This window comes from Scyliorhinus torazame, chromosome 4 (assembly GCF_047496885.1).
Source record: "Scyliorhinus torazame isolate Kashiwa2021f chromosome 4, sScyTor2.1, whole genome shotgun sequence".
NCBI lineage: Eukaryota > Metazoa > Chordata > Chondrichthyes > Carcharhiniformes > Scyliorhinidae > Scyliorhinus > Scyliorhinus torazame.
Window position 1 is genome coordinate 268,456,054 of NC_092710.1, and position 15,715 is coordinate 268,471,768.

The window sequence follows — 15,715 nt, forward strand, 5'->3', positions numbered from 1 at the left end:
GAGGTGAGGTTTTTGGGGGTTTCAGTTTCAGTTTGACTGCTGTGGACTCTAGGAGATTATCATAGAATTTACAGTGCAGAAGGAGGCCATTCGGCCCATCGAGTCTGCACCGGCTCCTGGAACGAGCACCCGACCCAAGGTCAACACCTCCACCCTATCCCCATAACCCAGTAACCCCACCCAACCTTAAGGGCAAGTTTGGACACTAAGGGCAATTTATCATGGCCAACCCACCTAACCTGCACATCTTTGGATTGTGGGAGGAAACCGGAGCACCCGGAGGAAACCCACGCACACACGGGGAGGATGTGCAGACTCCTCACAGACAGTGACCCAAGCCGGAATCGAACCTGGGACCCTGGAGCTGTGAAGCAATTGTGCTATCCACAATGCTACCATGCTGCCCTTGGAGAAAGAAGTGTTCCCTGTCTTTCTATATTTTCATTTTAAAAACTTCCAGAAGGAAACGGGTTGTGGCTACCTGCTTTGGCAACTTAAAAGGTATAGTTTGCTTTCCGGAAGGAGTTTGAATCTGCTGGTTGAGGCTGGTTCAGAATTTCAGGAAAAAGACCAGTCCCATTCAAGTGAGAATACAATGTGCTGGGCCACGCCCTTGAATAGGGTTTTGTATTTATTGGATTTTGTCATTGAATTGGAACAGTTAAAGGGGGAATTCATTAAGGGTTGTACATAGATTACTGTAGCTGTGTGGTGTCTTTTTGTTTGTAATTGATAAAACGTCTTGCTTGTGTTTATATATATATACATATATATGTGTCAACTATATTCTTAGAATATACCTTGTTTTGATTAAAGTGTCTAGGGAATCTGCTGAATTACACCTGAGGCGAGGGATTTTGTGCTCATCCTAGCCAAATTCAACATATAGGTTGTAGATCAGGTGAATTCCATAATACACTTTGGAGTTTCTAAGCCCTGGCCCATAACAGTGGCAAAGCAACAGTTTTTTTCCAAGTTATTCATTTACGAGGTGTGGGCATCACTGGCTAGGACACCCGTTATTGGCCATCCCTAGTTGCCCATGACAAGGTAGTGGTGAGCTGCCTTATTGAACCTTCTTAGTGCAGATACACCCGCAGGACTGTTTGGGAGGGAATTCCAGGATTTTGACCGAGCAACAGTGAAGGAACGGCCTTATGTTTCTATGTCAGGATAGCAAGTGACTTGGAGGGAAACTGCAGGTGGTGGTATTCCCAAGTATCTGCTGCTCTTGTCCTTCTAGATGATAGTGATCGTGGATTTGGAAGTTGCTGCCTAAAGAACCTTCCAGCAGTGCATCTTGTAGATGGTAAACACTGCTTCCACTGTTCGTCGGTATTGGAGGGATTGAATGTTTGTGGAAGGGATAGCAATCAAACGGGCTGCTTTGTCCTCAATAATGTAAACCTTCTTGAGTGTTGTTGGAGCTGCAACATCCTGGCAAGAGGAGAGTATTCCATTACACTCTTGACTTGTGCCTTGTAGATGGTGGACAGGATGTGAGTTTCTCGCCGTAAGATTCCTAACCTCTGACCTGCTCTGGTAGCCACAATATTTATATGATTAGTCCAGTTCAGTTTCTGCTCAATGGTAACCCCAAAGTTGTTAATGGTGGGGGATTCAGTGATAGTAATGTCATTGAATGTCATGGGGCGATGGTTATGTTGAGCCTCTGGTCTCTCTACTATCTCAAGAGGTCAAACAGTCATGTATCAACCAAACACTCTGCACTGAACTTATTGATTTAACACGATTTATTCACTGAATTTGCATCAAATACACAATGTATTCAAATCTTATGCTGTACAAATGATCACAATTTGCCTCAAGACATACCTGGGTAATTTTCCACATTGCCAAGTAGATGCCAGTGTTGTTGCTGTACTGGAACAGCTTCACAAAGGGCGTGGCCAGTTCTGGAGCACAAGTCTTCAGAACCATTGCCGGAATATTGTCAGGACCCACAACCTTTGCAGTATCCAGTGCCTTCTCCCATTTCGTAATGGGGCAGCATGGTAGCACAGTGGTTAGCCCTGTGACTTCACAGCTCCAGAGTCCCAGGTTCGATTCCCGGATGGGTCACTGTCTGTGTGGAGTTTGCATGTTCTCCCTGTGTCTGCGTAGATTTCCTCCGGGTGCTCCGGTTTCCTCCCACTAGTCCCAAAAGACATGCTGGTGGGTAATTTGGGCATTCTGAATTCTCCTTCTTTGTACCCGATCAGGCGCCGGAATGTGGCGACTGGGGACTTTTTACAGTATGCTCTTCATTGAACCAGAGTTTATCCCCTTGCTTGGTCGTAATGTTAGATTGGAAGATATGCCACGTCACGAAGTTACAGATGAGCTGAGTCTGGGATGAAAATGGGCGATGGTATGGAGGAAGAAATAGACAACCTTGGTGATGGGGAGTTTATGGAGTCATAACCTCAGCTCAGGCTCAAATAGGTGTCACTGTAGCAAGCGGTCTGTTCTGGCCTCAGGCTAGGGAAGAGGGGTGGAGTCAGTCAGTGGCTAGGGAACAAAGGTGTAGTAGATCATAGAATCATAGAACTCACCGAACCTTTTTTGGACACTAAGGGCAATTTAGCATGGCCAATCCACCTATCTTGATATTTAATTGGAGGAAATTTGTTCTCTTCTGTTAATAGATGTTGATCTAGCAGAAAAACAAATTGGAGCTAGTGGTTAAGTTTCAAAGTATTCCACAGTGGCTTAAAGACAATTAATTACTTTTGAAGCACAGGCATGTGTTATATACTACCTTTCACATTGGATGTACTAAAATGTTATGCAGAAAATTTGTTTATTGTTTGAAGTATGGTTACTATTGTTATATGCAAATTGAATCAATTTGTTCACCGCACGATTCTACAAAAAATCACAAAAATAAATGACCAACCAATCTGTTTTGGTAGTTTTAGCTGTGAAAGTCGCCATGGTCCCCGAGGATCATAAGCTGCTCTCTCCTTTTGAGAGAGAGAACTGACTGGTGATGTTTTAACCTGAGGATCATCACCTCAATTGAGAGGCAAGATTGAGAAGGCAGGGCCTTCATGAATAACCTCAGTCGGTACGGGAAATGAGGAATTGCTCTGCATCATGAACCAACTGAGCTAACCAATCCCCAAGTTTTAGTTGTCAGACACATGCTATCCAGAACACTTGGAGAACTTTCTGTGTCTCTTTAAAGTGGAAAGAGTCATAAGTCATAGGAGTAGAATTAGGCCACACGGCCCATCGAGTCTGCTCCACCATTCAATCATGGCTGATATTTTTCTCATCCCCATTCTCCTACCTCCTCCCCATAACCCCTGATCCCCTTAATAATCAAGAGTCTTTCACACCTACTGTGACACCGACCTGTTTCGGCAGATGGGAACCATGTTTAGCATCTATTCTGAAGAATGACAACTCCAAAAATGTATTCCTCAGAACTGCACTGAAGTGTCAGTCTCGATTATGCCCTCAAGTCTTCGAATGAGACTTGAACCTGCAATCTTCTAATTCTGAGCTGAAAAATCCAAAACTGTTGGGAATGTGGTAACCATTTTATGAAGGCAACAGGATGAATGACCAGTTCCATTGTGCTTTTTGGCAGGATATCAAGAGCACACTTTTCTCTTCTTCAAGTCGTGCAACATGGATTTGGAACACCCATCTGAGCCAGCAGATCATGCAGATGTGACATGAAGGCAGGAACTTCTGACAATGCAACAATCTGGAATAAATGCATTTTCAGCCAGCTTATTTACTTCAGCCTTGAGTGGGGTGTTTTATTAGGATCTTGTCATTTATAACAGTTTCCACATTCCCTATAGTGTTGACATTCTTGCCTCTGAATTAGAAGATTGCAGGTTCAAGTCTCATCCCAAGTCTCATTCCCGTACCAGCCGCCCCGAACAGGCGCCGGAATGTGGCGACTAGGGGCTTTTCACAGTAACTTCATTTGAAGCCTACTTGTGACAGTAAGCGATTTTCATTTCGACAAGCACATAATCTCGTTGACAATCCATAGCACACTGGGTCCGACAATTTTGAGGTACCACCCTTCAGATAAGATCCTAAACTGCGGCCTCATAGCCTATTCAAGTGGGTGTGAAAGACCCTATGACATTATTCAATGAGGAACAGGAAGTTCTCCCAGTGTCCTGGATAGCATTTATCTGTTAATCAACACCACCAAAACAGATTGGTCATTTATTTTGTTGCTTTTTGTTGGTTCTCGTTGCTTGCAGATTGATTGCTCTGTTTGTTTCAGAGGCTGGAGTGCTGCCAACCGAGGCTTACTGGCATTAGAATTCAGCAAACATATAAGGGAGACATTTTCCAAATGAATAGTTTGCTTCGGTGAGGGTAATTTAAAAACCCCCACTAAAAATAGGTACATAAAAGTTTCACATCAAACCAACTTTATTGCATTTGTTGTGTTGCATTCCTGTTGTAGGGAAATGTAAAAGATCCATGGCACAATTATAAAAGGACCAGGGCTATCTCTTGGTGTTGTGACCAGCGCTCTTTCCTAATCCAACACCAACAAAACCGATTAGCTGGATTTTTTAAATGTTCTTTCTTTGGGATCCTGCTATACATTAATTTACTGTCTGATTTGCTTTCAAAAACAAAAGTTATACTTCAAAGTTAGTTCATTAAATGGAAGTAGGTTTTGGGGCATCCTAAGGTTCATTTTTGGGCAGCACGGTAGCATAGTGGTTAGCACTGTGGCTTCACAGCACCAGGGTCCCAGGTTTGATTCCCCGCTGGGTCACTGCCTGTGCGGAGACTGCACGATCTCCGGGTGCTTTGGTTTCCTCCCACAGTCAAAAGATGTGCAGGTTAGGTGGATTGGCCATGCTAAATTGCCCTTAAGTATCCAAAAAGGTGCAGAGGGGTTATTGGGTTACGGGGACAGGGTGGAAGTGAGGGCTTAAAGTGGGTTGGTGCAGACTCGATGGGCCGAATGGCCTCCTTCTGCACTGTATGTTCTATGTTCATGAAAATTGCTAGATAGTTTCAAGTTAATTCATTGGCACAATGGCTTTTCATCTCACCTCTGTCCTCCTCCCCTATCCTTGGTGGGATCGATTTGTTGAACCACTGAAAAGATTGAAAGTACATTTCATATGTAAATATTAAGCAAAGAATGCTCTGACTATTTCAACATCTCATACCAGCATTGAGCTTCCACCTGACCATGTCAGTTTATCAGCAAATAGAAAATATAGGGTCTGCAATTGATCTTCACTTGATATCAATGGTTGGATAATTTTGTCTCTCTCTCTATCTTTAAAAGGTTAGGTATTGCCATAGTTGTTTTCTCTCATATCAGGTACTGGCTTTGAAATAAGTTAGTAGGATTGCTAGCTGCTTATGCCTTTTATACATACGGATTTTCATGTCCTGTTGTTTAAAATAAATGTTGTTTTTTTTCAAAGGTTGCTGACACAAACTGTTGGACTACTATATGTTGGCAATTATGAACCCCCTTTTGCACAGATGAAGGTAAGTGATTAAATCAATGCAGTGATTCAAAGTTCAGTGCAGCTTTTGTCCAATGATGTGTGTTGTATAAATTCGAAAGCTCATGTTATCTTAGTGATGAAATTTATGTGGAACAAATTATCTGCAAAGCTGAGTGACGTTTCGCATTGATGGTAAAATGATTTTTGTTACTGATGAAAATAATTACAATGAATGACCTTAAACAAACATCATTGTTTATGGACATGTTGCGCTCCATTGTGAAACGTGCCAGTAATGAATGCACTATTCACATTAAGCATATTGATACATTTGAGAATTTGGCACAATTGAGAAATCTAGTTTATAATATACTAAGAAAACCATTTGTAGACCAAGTTACCTGAGGGATTTTTCAGCTCTGTGTCAAGAATGGAACTGCAGCAAATATAATCCGATCTTGCAGATATCCAAACCATAATCCGTTCCCAGTCATGCTAAATTATGTTAAATGGTAAACCATAAGTCATGAGAAGTCTGTGCCAAAATGAATTTGCAATATTATTTTACAATGGACATTCATCATTTTTAAAAATATAGTGATTGAAGGAAAGTGGAATTAAGGTTTAAAAAGGTGATTTACAAAAAAATCGTATTTTTCCTTCTTGACGTCATTGAAACTTTTCTTTCCCAATGGCGTATTACTGGGTTTAGAAAATATTTTCAAGTTATTGTACATTTTGGAAAAGTGGTTATATTTATATCTTCATCAGATATTAAGGCAGATGTTCTCTCAGATCCATATATAAAATTGATAGAATATTTAAGGAATTAGGTTGAGATCAGTGTTGAATGCCATGATATTTTAAAAGTTATAATTGTGGTAATTAAACAGTTGGATGTTTGGTTCTCAACCATAAAGGTACATGATGTGGAGATGCCGGCGTTGGACTGGGGTGAGCACAGTACGAAGTCTTACAACACCAGGTTAAAGTCCAACAGGTTTGTTTCGATGTCACTAGCTTTCGGAGCGCTGCTCCTTCCTCAGGTGAATGAAGACGTCTGTTCCAGAAACACATATATAGACAAATTCAAAGATGCCAAACAATGCTTGGAATGCGAGCATTAGCAGGTGATTAAATCTTTACAGATCCAGAGATGGGGTAACCCCAGGTTAAAGAGGTGTGAATTGTACCAAGCCAGGACAGTTGGTAGGATTTCGCAGGCCAGATGGTGGGGGATGAATGTAATGCGACATGAATCCCAGGTCCCGGTTGAGGCCGCACTCATGTGTGCGGAACTTGGCTATAAGTTTCTGCTCGGCGATTCTGCGTTGTCGCGGGTCCTGAAGGCCGCCTTGGAGAACGCTTACCCGGAGATCAGAGGCTGAATGCCCTTGACTGCTGAAGTGTTCCCCAACTGGAAGGGAACATTCCTGCCTGGTGATTGTTGCGCGATGTCCGTTCATTCGTTGTCGCAGCGTCTGCACGCTGTGCGGGTTAGGTGGATTGGCCATGATAAATTGCCCTTAGTGTCCAAAGTTGCCCTTAGTGTTGGGTGGGGTTACTGGGTTATGGGGATATGAAGTGTCAGCAGTCAAGGGCATCCAGCCTCTGATCTCCGGGTAAGCGTTCTCCAAGGCGGCCTTCAGGACCCGCGACAACGCAGAATCGCCGAGCAGAAACTTATAGCCAAGTTCCGCACACATGAGTGCGGCCTCAACCGGGACCTGGGATTCATGTCGCATTACATTCATCCCCCACCATCTGGCCTGCGAAATCCTACCAACTGTCCTGGCTTGGTACAATTCACACCTCTTTAACCTGGGGTTACCCCATCTCTGGATCTGTAAAGATTCAATAACCTGCTAATGCTCGCATTCCAAGCATTGTTTGGCATCTTTGAATTTGTCTATATATGTGTTTCTGGAACAGACCTCTTCATTCACCTGAGGAAGGAGCAGCGCTCCGAAAGCTAGTGACATCGAAACAAACCTGTTGGACTTTAACCTGGTGGTGTAAGACTTCATAAAGTTACATGATCTATCATTTGGGTTGGGTTTATATATACCAGTTGGGATGAATTCAATCCTTTTCCAACATGCCAATTAATAAACAGTACCAATTGAAAATTGAGGCTTGCATTCTTAATTTAACAATTGGACGAGGGAAGTAAATAAAACGTACTGGCTTCAAATCCGACACTTATATTACTTTGAAGTGTTACGTTATGTAGGTGAATGCACAGCAGTTACTCACAAACTGGAATATCTTCCACGATCAGTTAATCTGCTTTTGTTGATGCATGAGGGTAGATAACTAGTCTAGACAATGAAATACCTTGCTTCTTAAATAATGCAGTGAGATATTTCGAACTTCCACTGGAACAGGTGATAGAACTTTGTTTTAACATCTCATCTGAAGATTAGCAGCATTGCAACACTTTCTCAGCACTGCACTGAAAAGTTAACCTGGTGTATATGCTTTCCTCTGCCGTGAACCCACATCTTTCGACTAATTTGCCTCACCATATACAATTGGACTGTTTGGATTGGAATTCCTCAGACTCAATTCACTTGACTTAAAACCGGTCGAAACAGCGATTTCTTCGACCAGCTGAGTCCTGGCTAAGGTGGGCGAGATAGTGAAGGAGCAGGGTGCAGAGCTGCAGGAGGTATGGGTTGCTGTGTCGAGGAAGAGTAACTAGATTGTTTGTTTGGAAGTGGAAATGGTGAAGATGGCGACCGATAATAAGGGTTTGAGAGCTAGGATAGACTACATTGAAAATCGGTTGAGAAGACAGAATTTGAGGGTGGTTGGACCAAGAAAAATAAAAAAAATTAAGATGGGCAAAGGAGCATTGGAACAGCAGATGGGAGGGCCATGTGGTGTGAATAAATCCAAATGTCAGTTCGAAGCTCGCCAGAAGGCTTGCAGCTTTTAAGTCCACAAGACAGCTCTGTGTTGTAAGAAAGTTTACTTTGGCATGATTTACCCCGCCCATCTTTGGGTGACCTATGAGAAAAAACACTATTACTTTGAGACTCCAGAGTAAGAAATAGATTAGAGTTGAAATAATTGTATTTTATACGAACATGTTTGAAGAGGGGAGGGTTATTTGAATTTTACTATTTGTCTGATCATTCTTGTTAATGTTTGAAGAGGTGTTGGTGGGCCTGTCTGTCACTTTATGTGAAGAATTGTATTAGGGAGGTTGGTGGGATGGGCGTTGTGCTGACATATTGGTCGCAGTTAGAATTTATAAATCAGTTTGGGCAAGTAGAGCTGTTTGGTACTCTGTGCGAGAGCTACCGCTCTAGCTAGATTAATTAGTTTGTTAACAGAAGCAAAGAGATGGGGTTATCTGCGGTTTATACAAGGGAGGGATTCATTTAGTTTGAGCTTAGGGGTTATCGGGTGGGTAGGGAGAGGGGGGTATTTGGGGTTCTGTCTAGAGCCTACTGGGTTGTAAGGGTGTGGTATCAGTGGGTGTCACAATAGAATCAGAATGGAATAGAATCCCTACAGCCCATTGAGTCTGCACCGACCCTTGTGTGGAGGTGGGATACTTGGGAATAGTGATTGCTGATCATGTCCTGTATTATATGGACATGATGGTTGGGTCTGGCCCCACTCAGTGCCCCACTTGATAAGAGTTTTTGTCAAAGGGTCTCCTCTGTCATCGAGGAATAAGACATAGGAGCGGAAGTAAGGCCATTCGGTCCATCTAGTCCACTCCACCATTCAATCATGGCTGATTTCAACTCCATTTACCCGCTCTCTCTCCATAGCCCTTAATTCCTCGAGAAATCAAGAATTTATCAACTTCTGTCTTAAAGACACTCAACGTCCCGGCCTCCACCGCCCTCTGTGGCAGTGAATTCCACAGACCCACCACACTCTGGCTGAAGAAATTTCTCCTCATCTCTGTTCTAAAGTGACTCCCTTTTATTCTAAGGCTGTGCCCCCGGGTCCTAGTCTCCCCAGCTAATGGAAACAACTTCCCTACGTCCACCCTATCTAAGCCATTCATTATCTTGTAAGTTTCTATTAGATCTCCCCTCAACCTCCTAAACTGCAATGAATATAATCCCAGGATCCTCAGACGTTCATCGTATGTTAGGCCTACCATTCCTGGGATCATCCGTATGAATCTCCGCTGGACCCGCTCCAGTGCCAGTATGTCCTTCCTGAGGCTGAATACTTGAGATTTAACAAGAGTGAGGAGATTTTCCCTTCTACATTATGGGAGGCATTGAAGGTAGTCGTTAAAGATGAGATTATGTCCTTTGAGGCAAAGGAGAAGAGCAGAGAGGCAGAGGTGGACAGTCAATACTCGGATCAATCAGACATAGTTCTGTCCCCCTCGCCGTTCCCTGAAACGGAGGTGATGATCTCTCTGGATGCGGAGAACACATTTGATAGGGTGGTGTGGCGCTATTTATTTGAGGTCTTGGGTAGATTTGGCTTTGGGCCAGGTTTATTTCCTGGATCTGGCCTTTGTATAGAGCACCCACTGCAAGATTCCACACAAATGCTATAATTTGAAATACTTCCGACTCGGAAGAGGCACGAGACAGAATAGCCCACAGTCACTGCTGTTGTTTGCCCTGGGTCTTGAGTCTTTGGCTATTGCGTTGAGGTCATCCATGAAGAGGAGGGGTATAGATAGGGGGGGGGGGGGAGGAGAGCATAGGATATCTTTATATGTGGACAACCTCTTATTGTATGTGACAGACCCTCTCTTCAGTGAAGAGAAGAGAATGATGCTGCTTGTGAGGTTTGGCTCCTTTTCAGGGTATAGATTAAACTTGGGTAAAAGCGAATATTTTCGCTGAATCTCCCAGGAAGGGGAGCCAATCTGAGGAAGGTGCCTTCTCACCTGGCCAGGTCCAGTTTTCATTTGGGTGTCCGGTGGCCCACAACTAGGCCTCGTTATGGAAGCTAAATTTTGGGGTCCTGGTTAGAGCAGTGAAGGAGGACCTGGAGATGGGATAGCCTCCCGCTGACTTTAACGGGAAGGGTCCAGTTGATTCAAATGAATGTCCTTCCAAGGTTTTTGTTTTTGTTTCGGTGCCTTCCAGTTTTCCTCTCGCAATCATTCTTTGACAGGAGTTAAGAAGATGATCTTGTCCTTTATTTGGGATGGCAGGACTCCACGGATCCTGAGGGTTTTTTAACAAAGTAATAAATAGACAATCAGGGAGCCTAGCGTGACCCAACCTGTTCGATCATTATTAGGCGGCGAACACTGAAAAGATGTGGGGGTAGTATAGAGGAGTGTAGTCTGGGGGTGGATGGAGAGGAATAATAGTAAAGGCACCAGCATGAGGTCATTCGTTACAGTTCCCCCAATGAAATGGACTGCTAATCCGGTGGTGGTGGCCCCCTTGAAAATATGGGGACAGTTTAGATGGCACTTTAAACTGGCAGCTATGTCGATGTTAACACCAGTCTGTGGAAACAGTCGTTTTGTGCTGGCGATTTTCAATTAGTCATTTGGGGCTTGAAGGGCGGAGGGGTTAGAGAAGCTTGGTGATTTGTTTGTTGATGGTAAGTTCTTGAGTTTTGAGGAATGGTTGGAGATGTATAGGCTCCCAAAAACTAACAGTTTAGATACTACCAGGTGCGAAAGTTCACGTGCAGGGAGATTGGGACCCGGTGCATCACGCGCACATGTTCTGGTCCTGCTCTGGGCTTCTGGTCACCTTCAGTATCATGTCATGAATTCTTGAGCTTGACTTGGAACCGTGCCCTTTGGTAGCTATTTTTTTGATCTCAAACTTATTGGAGCTACAGACGGGCGAAGAGGGATGCTCTTGCCTTTGCTTAATGACCTGAAGGCAAGTCCTGTTTGGTCTTCAGCTCGTCCCAGTGTGGTGGCTTGGCGCGGCGCCTGGATGGAAATTTTGAACTTGGAAAAATCAAGTCTGTAATGAGAGGATTGGCCGGTGGGGGGTTCTACCTGAGGTGGCAGTCATTTATTTTCTTTTTCAGAGAATTGGTCACTGTCAGATGCTAGGGGAGCGAGTGGCATAGGGGATTGGTTATTGTTTCTTTAGAGTTGGGGGTGGATAAAAGGGTTGAAATATTGTTAGCTGTTGTACATATATGGTTGTAAAGATACTATTCTGAAAATTGTTATCAAATTATTTTCGTTTTAAACAGAATGGTGGTGGGAGGGGTTGGGTGGTGTGAAACATTTTTCTATGAATCTGGTTGAATATTTTGTATGTTTAAAAACTGAAAAACGTTTTTTGAATAAAAATATTTATGTATTAAAAAATTTACCTGTGAACAAAACGTCACTTGTTAATGTGTTGGCAAGATAAAAGATTGATCAATCAAGCCAGTGTTTTGTTTCATTTTGGAAATTGACTACTAAATACCTTGTTACATTGCTTCGTGTTGGGACAAAAACGCACCAGAGAAAGTAAAAGCTCTTTTCGAATTCCTTCACTTCATTCAAATTATTTGATAATGCAAATTTTTAAACATCAAACTCAGAATTTGAATTGAGCAAAATAACATTCCATGCAAAGAATTTGGACAACTCTCATTGAGATGTTAATATTTCGCTATTTGTTTAGTTACTCTATCAACATTCATCTGGAACAATTTTGTATTTTGTGATTTGTTTAAATAAAATGATAACAGACAGTAAAATTGGAATCTCAAATAGCTTATATGTTTTTATTTTCTATTGCTGAAGGTTTTATGCTGATGTGTTTGGTATTTTAAATATAGCAAGGAGTAAAAATGTAGGACATTGAAAGTGTTAGTATGAATTATTAGTTGGAGGATTGCACCCAAGACCATCTGTATGGCCCGTTCCTTGGCCATAATGTGCATTTCATGAAGCATTACTATCTTGAGTTTATTCTTGCCATTTTGTTGCTTGTGGTGAAATGGAAATGTAATTTTTTTTAAATCCCACCAACATTTTTCATTTGGTTATGGTCTGTGCCTTGTAAGAAGAAGAATGAAGGAAAATGTTAGCTAAGGTACCATCAGCAGAGAAATCTGCTCTCGAGGAGAGTCATCCTTCAGGTTCAAAGCTTTCCCCCTATCTTCCCCACATCAATTTTGTTGTCCAGGTGTGGCTCAATGTTTCTGTAGTTTAAATGTTTTGGTTTTATTGTTTTATTTGTTCTCCAAGTGTTGGTGGTGCCTTGAAAGTCATTTGTGTGCTGTTTGGGTTTTTAATGTGCCAAAAATGATTTATTGAATCAAGTTGTTTGTTGCTCATGGACTCTGGGTTGCTGCTCCAGTAGATAACCAATACATTACTTCAACCCTCTGAATTCTCTTTGGTGCAATGACTTATGAGATGTGGTCAAGCACAAGGTATTGCAGTGAGTGGAAAAAAATATTGCTGCCAGCAAGCTTATGTCTTAAAGAGACAGTACGCAGATTTGTTTACCCTAGGGTGTCACATATCTTTGAATGTTGCAACTGACTTGTAAGTGTCTGCAATTGATCGATTTTCAGACTGAAAGGGACATGCCTCACCCCTCCCTCTCCATTTGCCAGAGATTGAGCTCTGCCCCAACATTAATGTTCACCATTTAAAAACATATTTTTATCATAAGTTTTCCTAGTTTGTTCAACTTCAATTTAAATGGGAAAAATACACCTGAGAGAGTAGTTCTTTAAACTTTCCTTCCTTGCTGTGACGTAAATACTTAATGTTTAAATGTTAAGTGGTTGAGTTGTCAGTGGGAAGAACTCTTGCCTCTAAGTCTCACGGTTCCAGGTTCAAGTCACATGCCAGGGTTCATTGGGTGGCATAGTAGCACAATGGTTAGCACTGTTGCTTCACAGTGCCAGGGTCCCAGGTTTGATTCCCGGCTTGGGTCACTGCCTGTGTCCCGGAGTCTGCACGTTCTCCCTGTGTCTGCGTGGGTTTCCTCCGTGTGCTCCGGTTTTCTCCCGCAAGTCCAGAAAGACGTGCCTGTTAGGTGAATTGGACATTCTGAATTCTCCCTCTGTGAATGTGGCGACTACGGGATTTTCACAGTAACTTCACTGCAGTGATAATGTAAGCCTACTTGTGACAAAAAAGATCATTATAAAAAAAGTACAAAAATCTAGGTTGATACTCCAGTTCAGCTCTGAGAGATACACCATTGAAGTGCTGTCTTTTGGAAGGGATGGGGATTATTCTCTGTGTTCTGCAATATTTATTCCTCAATCAACATCACAATAAACAGACTTTCTAGTCAATATCACATTGCTGTTTGTGGGAGATTATTGAGTACATAATTGCTGCTGCATTTAATTTCTACATTGCAACAGTGACTACACTTTTAAAAAGTATTTATTTGCCTGTGCAGAGTTTAGAAACATCCAGTGGACATGCAAACTGCTATATGAGTGCAAGTCATAGGGTGGGAAAATTGGGCTCAGGTGGGGTGCTCTTTCAGAGGGCTGGTGCAGACTCGCTGGGCTGAATGGCCTCCTGCGTTGTCGGAATTCTGTGATTCCATGAAGTCTTTCTTTTCTTAAAAATGAAAATATATATAAAAATAATAATTATGTATCTGCACAGTTTGATGGTGCAGAGGATTCAAGCTCCAAAATTCCTAGTATCTACACACAATGATGAAGTGTCTAGTTGCTAGGGAACTGCAGAGTCTCACTATCCACTGGTGAGAAACACTATGGAAAAATAACAAAAAACGGTTAAAGCTCCTTTGTTAAGTGGACAAAGAAAGGAAAAACAAATGTTAAAACATGAGCAGAAGGAAAGCAAAGTACTGATAAAGGATGATGACTATATATGCTAACAAATATAAAGATGAATGGAAACCTAGAGAGGTACATCAGTATTATCTATTACTTGACTGACAGACTGAGTGCTAATGGTTCAAGAACGAAATGTAAGAGATCTATATGATGAACATAATCCTGGTAATAAAACAATGCGAAATGACCAGAGTGGTGAATGTTATCAGAATCAAAAATCAGACATGAGAAGTGTGACAGTGATCCAGGAACAACATGACAGGAAAGTACTGGTATTAGATCTAATATGAGAATTCTGAGACCAAATTGAACATAATGTATATTGTCTGTTCCACAACTCTGGAAAGGACACATCCTGACGCTCCGTGTAACAGCTCATTGAAGCTTTAATAGTTCGCAACCATGGTGTTCTATGAAATCTACTTCCAGACTTGTATCTGTAAAGCACTGCAACAATTTTGAGAGAAAGTAATGGCTGACGATACTTTGAAACAATTTTAGGGTAGGAGAGGAAGCAGAAAAATTACAAAATGTCTGTCCTAACCACAGATTGTTTCGTGGTCTTCCAGTGCTTCACTCATTCTTTAGATGTGTGAGCTGAAACAGTAATTGTTGGCAACCTTTTTGACCATTGCAGCTAGCCACACTTTACTTTCTCTCACACAAATGCACTTATAGTGTAGATCACTGGTGCAGGGGCCACATCTGTCTCTTCCTGGACTGAGGATGTTGTTGCCAACTTCAACACCTTTGCCTACGTATTGATAGATGATGGGACTGAAGTTAGAATCTTGCTTTTTTGTAAATCTTACTGACATACCATAGCTTTAACTGTTTAGCAGTTAGAAGACCAATCACTTTAAATATGATAAGAGGTCTGACAACACCAGGTTAAAGTCCAACAGGTTTATTTGGAATCACTAGCTTTCGAAGCACAGCCCTTCATCCTGACGAAAGCTAGTGATTCCAAATAAACAGGTTGGACTTTAACCTGGTGTTGTAAGACTTCTTACTGTGCCCACCCCAGTCCAGCGCCGGCATACCCATTTTAAATATATTCTTCAGAGTCTTAAATTTATCCAGTAAAATTATTATATATTTATGAAAATGAAATGAAATGAAAATCGCTTATTGTCACAAGTAGGCTTCAAATGAAGTTACTGTGAAAAGCCCCTAGTCGCCACATTCCGGCGCCTGTTCGTGGAGGCTGGTACGGGAATTAAACCGTGCTGCTGGCCTGCCTTGGTCTGCTTTAAAAACCACCTATTTGCCCAGTGTGCTAAACCAGCCCCTTATTCACACTTCTTACATTTGCAAGAAGGGATGACTAGGCTGTCTCTCTTTTCTCTTGATAAGAAATAGCTGAAAGTTAACCTAATTGAGGGCTTGAAAGCTATGAAAGGTTTGATAGAGTAGGTATAGTGAGAATGTTTCTACTTGTCGGGGAAAGCAATGTAATATAGTCACCACAAAATCAATGAAGGGTTTCTGAAGAAACACCTTTACCCAGA

At 42.1% G+C, this 15,715-nt stretch overlaps 1 protein-coding gene across 3 annotated transcripts in view; it reads left to right on the plus strand.

The window, feature by feature from the left end:
* Nucleotides 1–15,715, plus strand: part of rngtt (RNA guanylyltransferase and 5'-phosphatase) — a 520,247-nt gene that overhangs the window by 448,108 nt on the left and 56,424 nt on the right. For all 3 annotated transcript variants that reach the window (XM_072499776.1, XM_072499775.1, XM_072499777.1), the window contains one exon: nt 5,433–5,499. In XM_072499776.1, the coding sequence (XP_072355877.1) occupies nt 5,433–5,499 (67 nt within the window). The remainder of the gene's footprint in view (nt 1–5,432; nt 5,500–15,715) is intronic.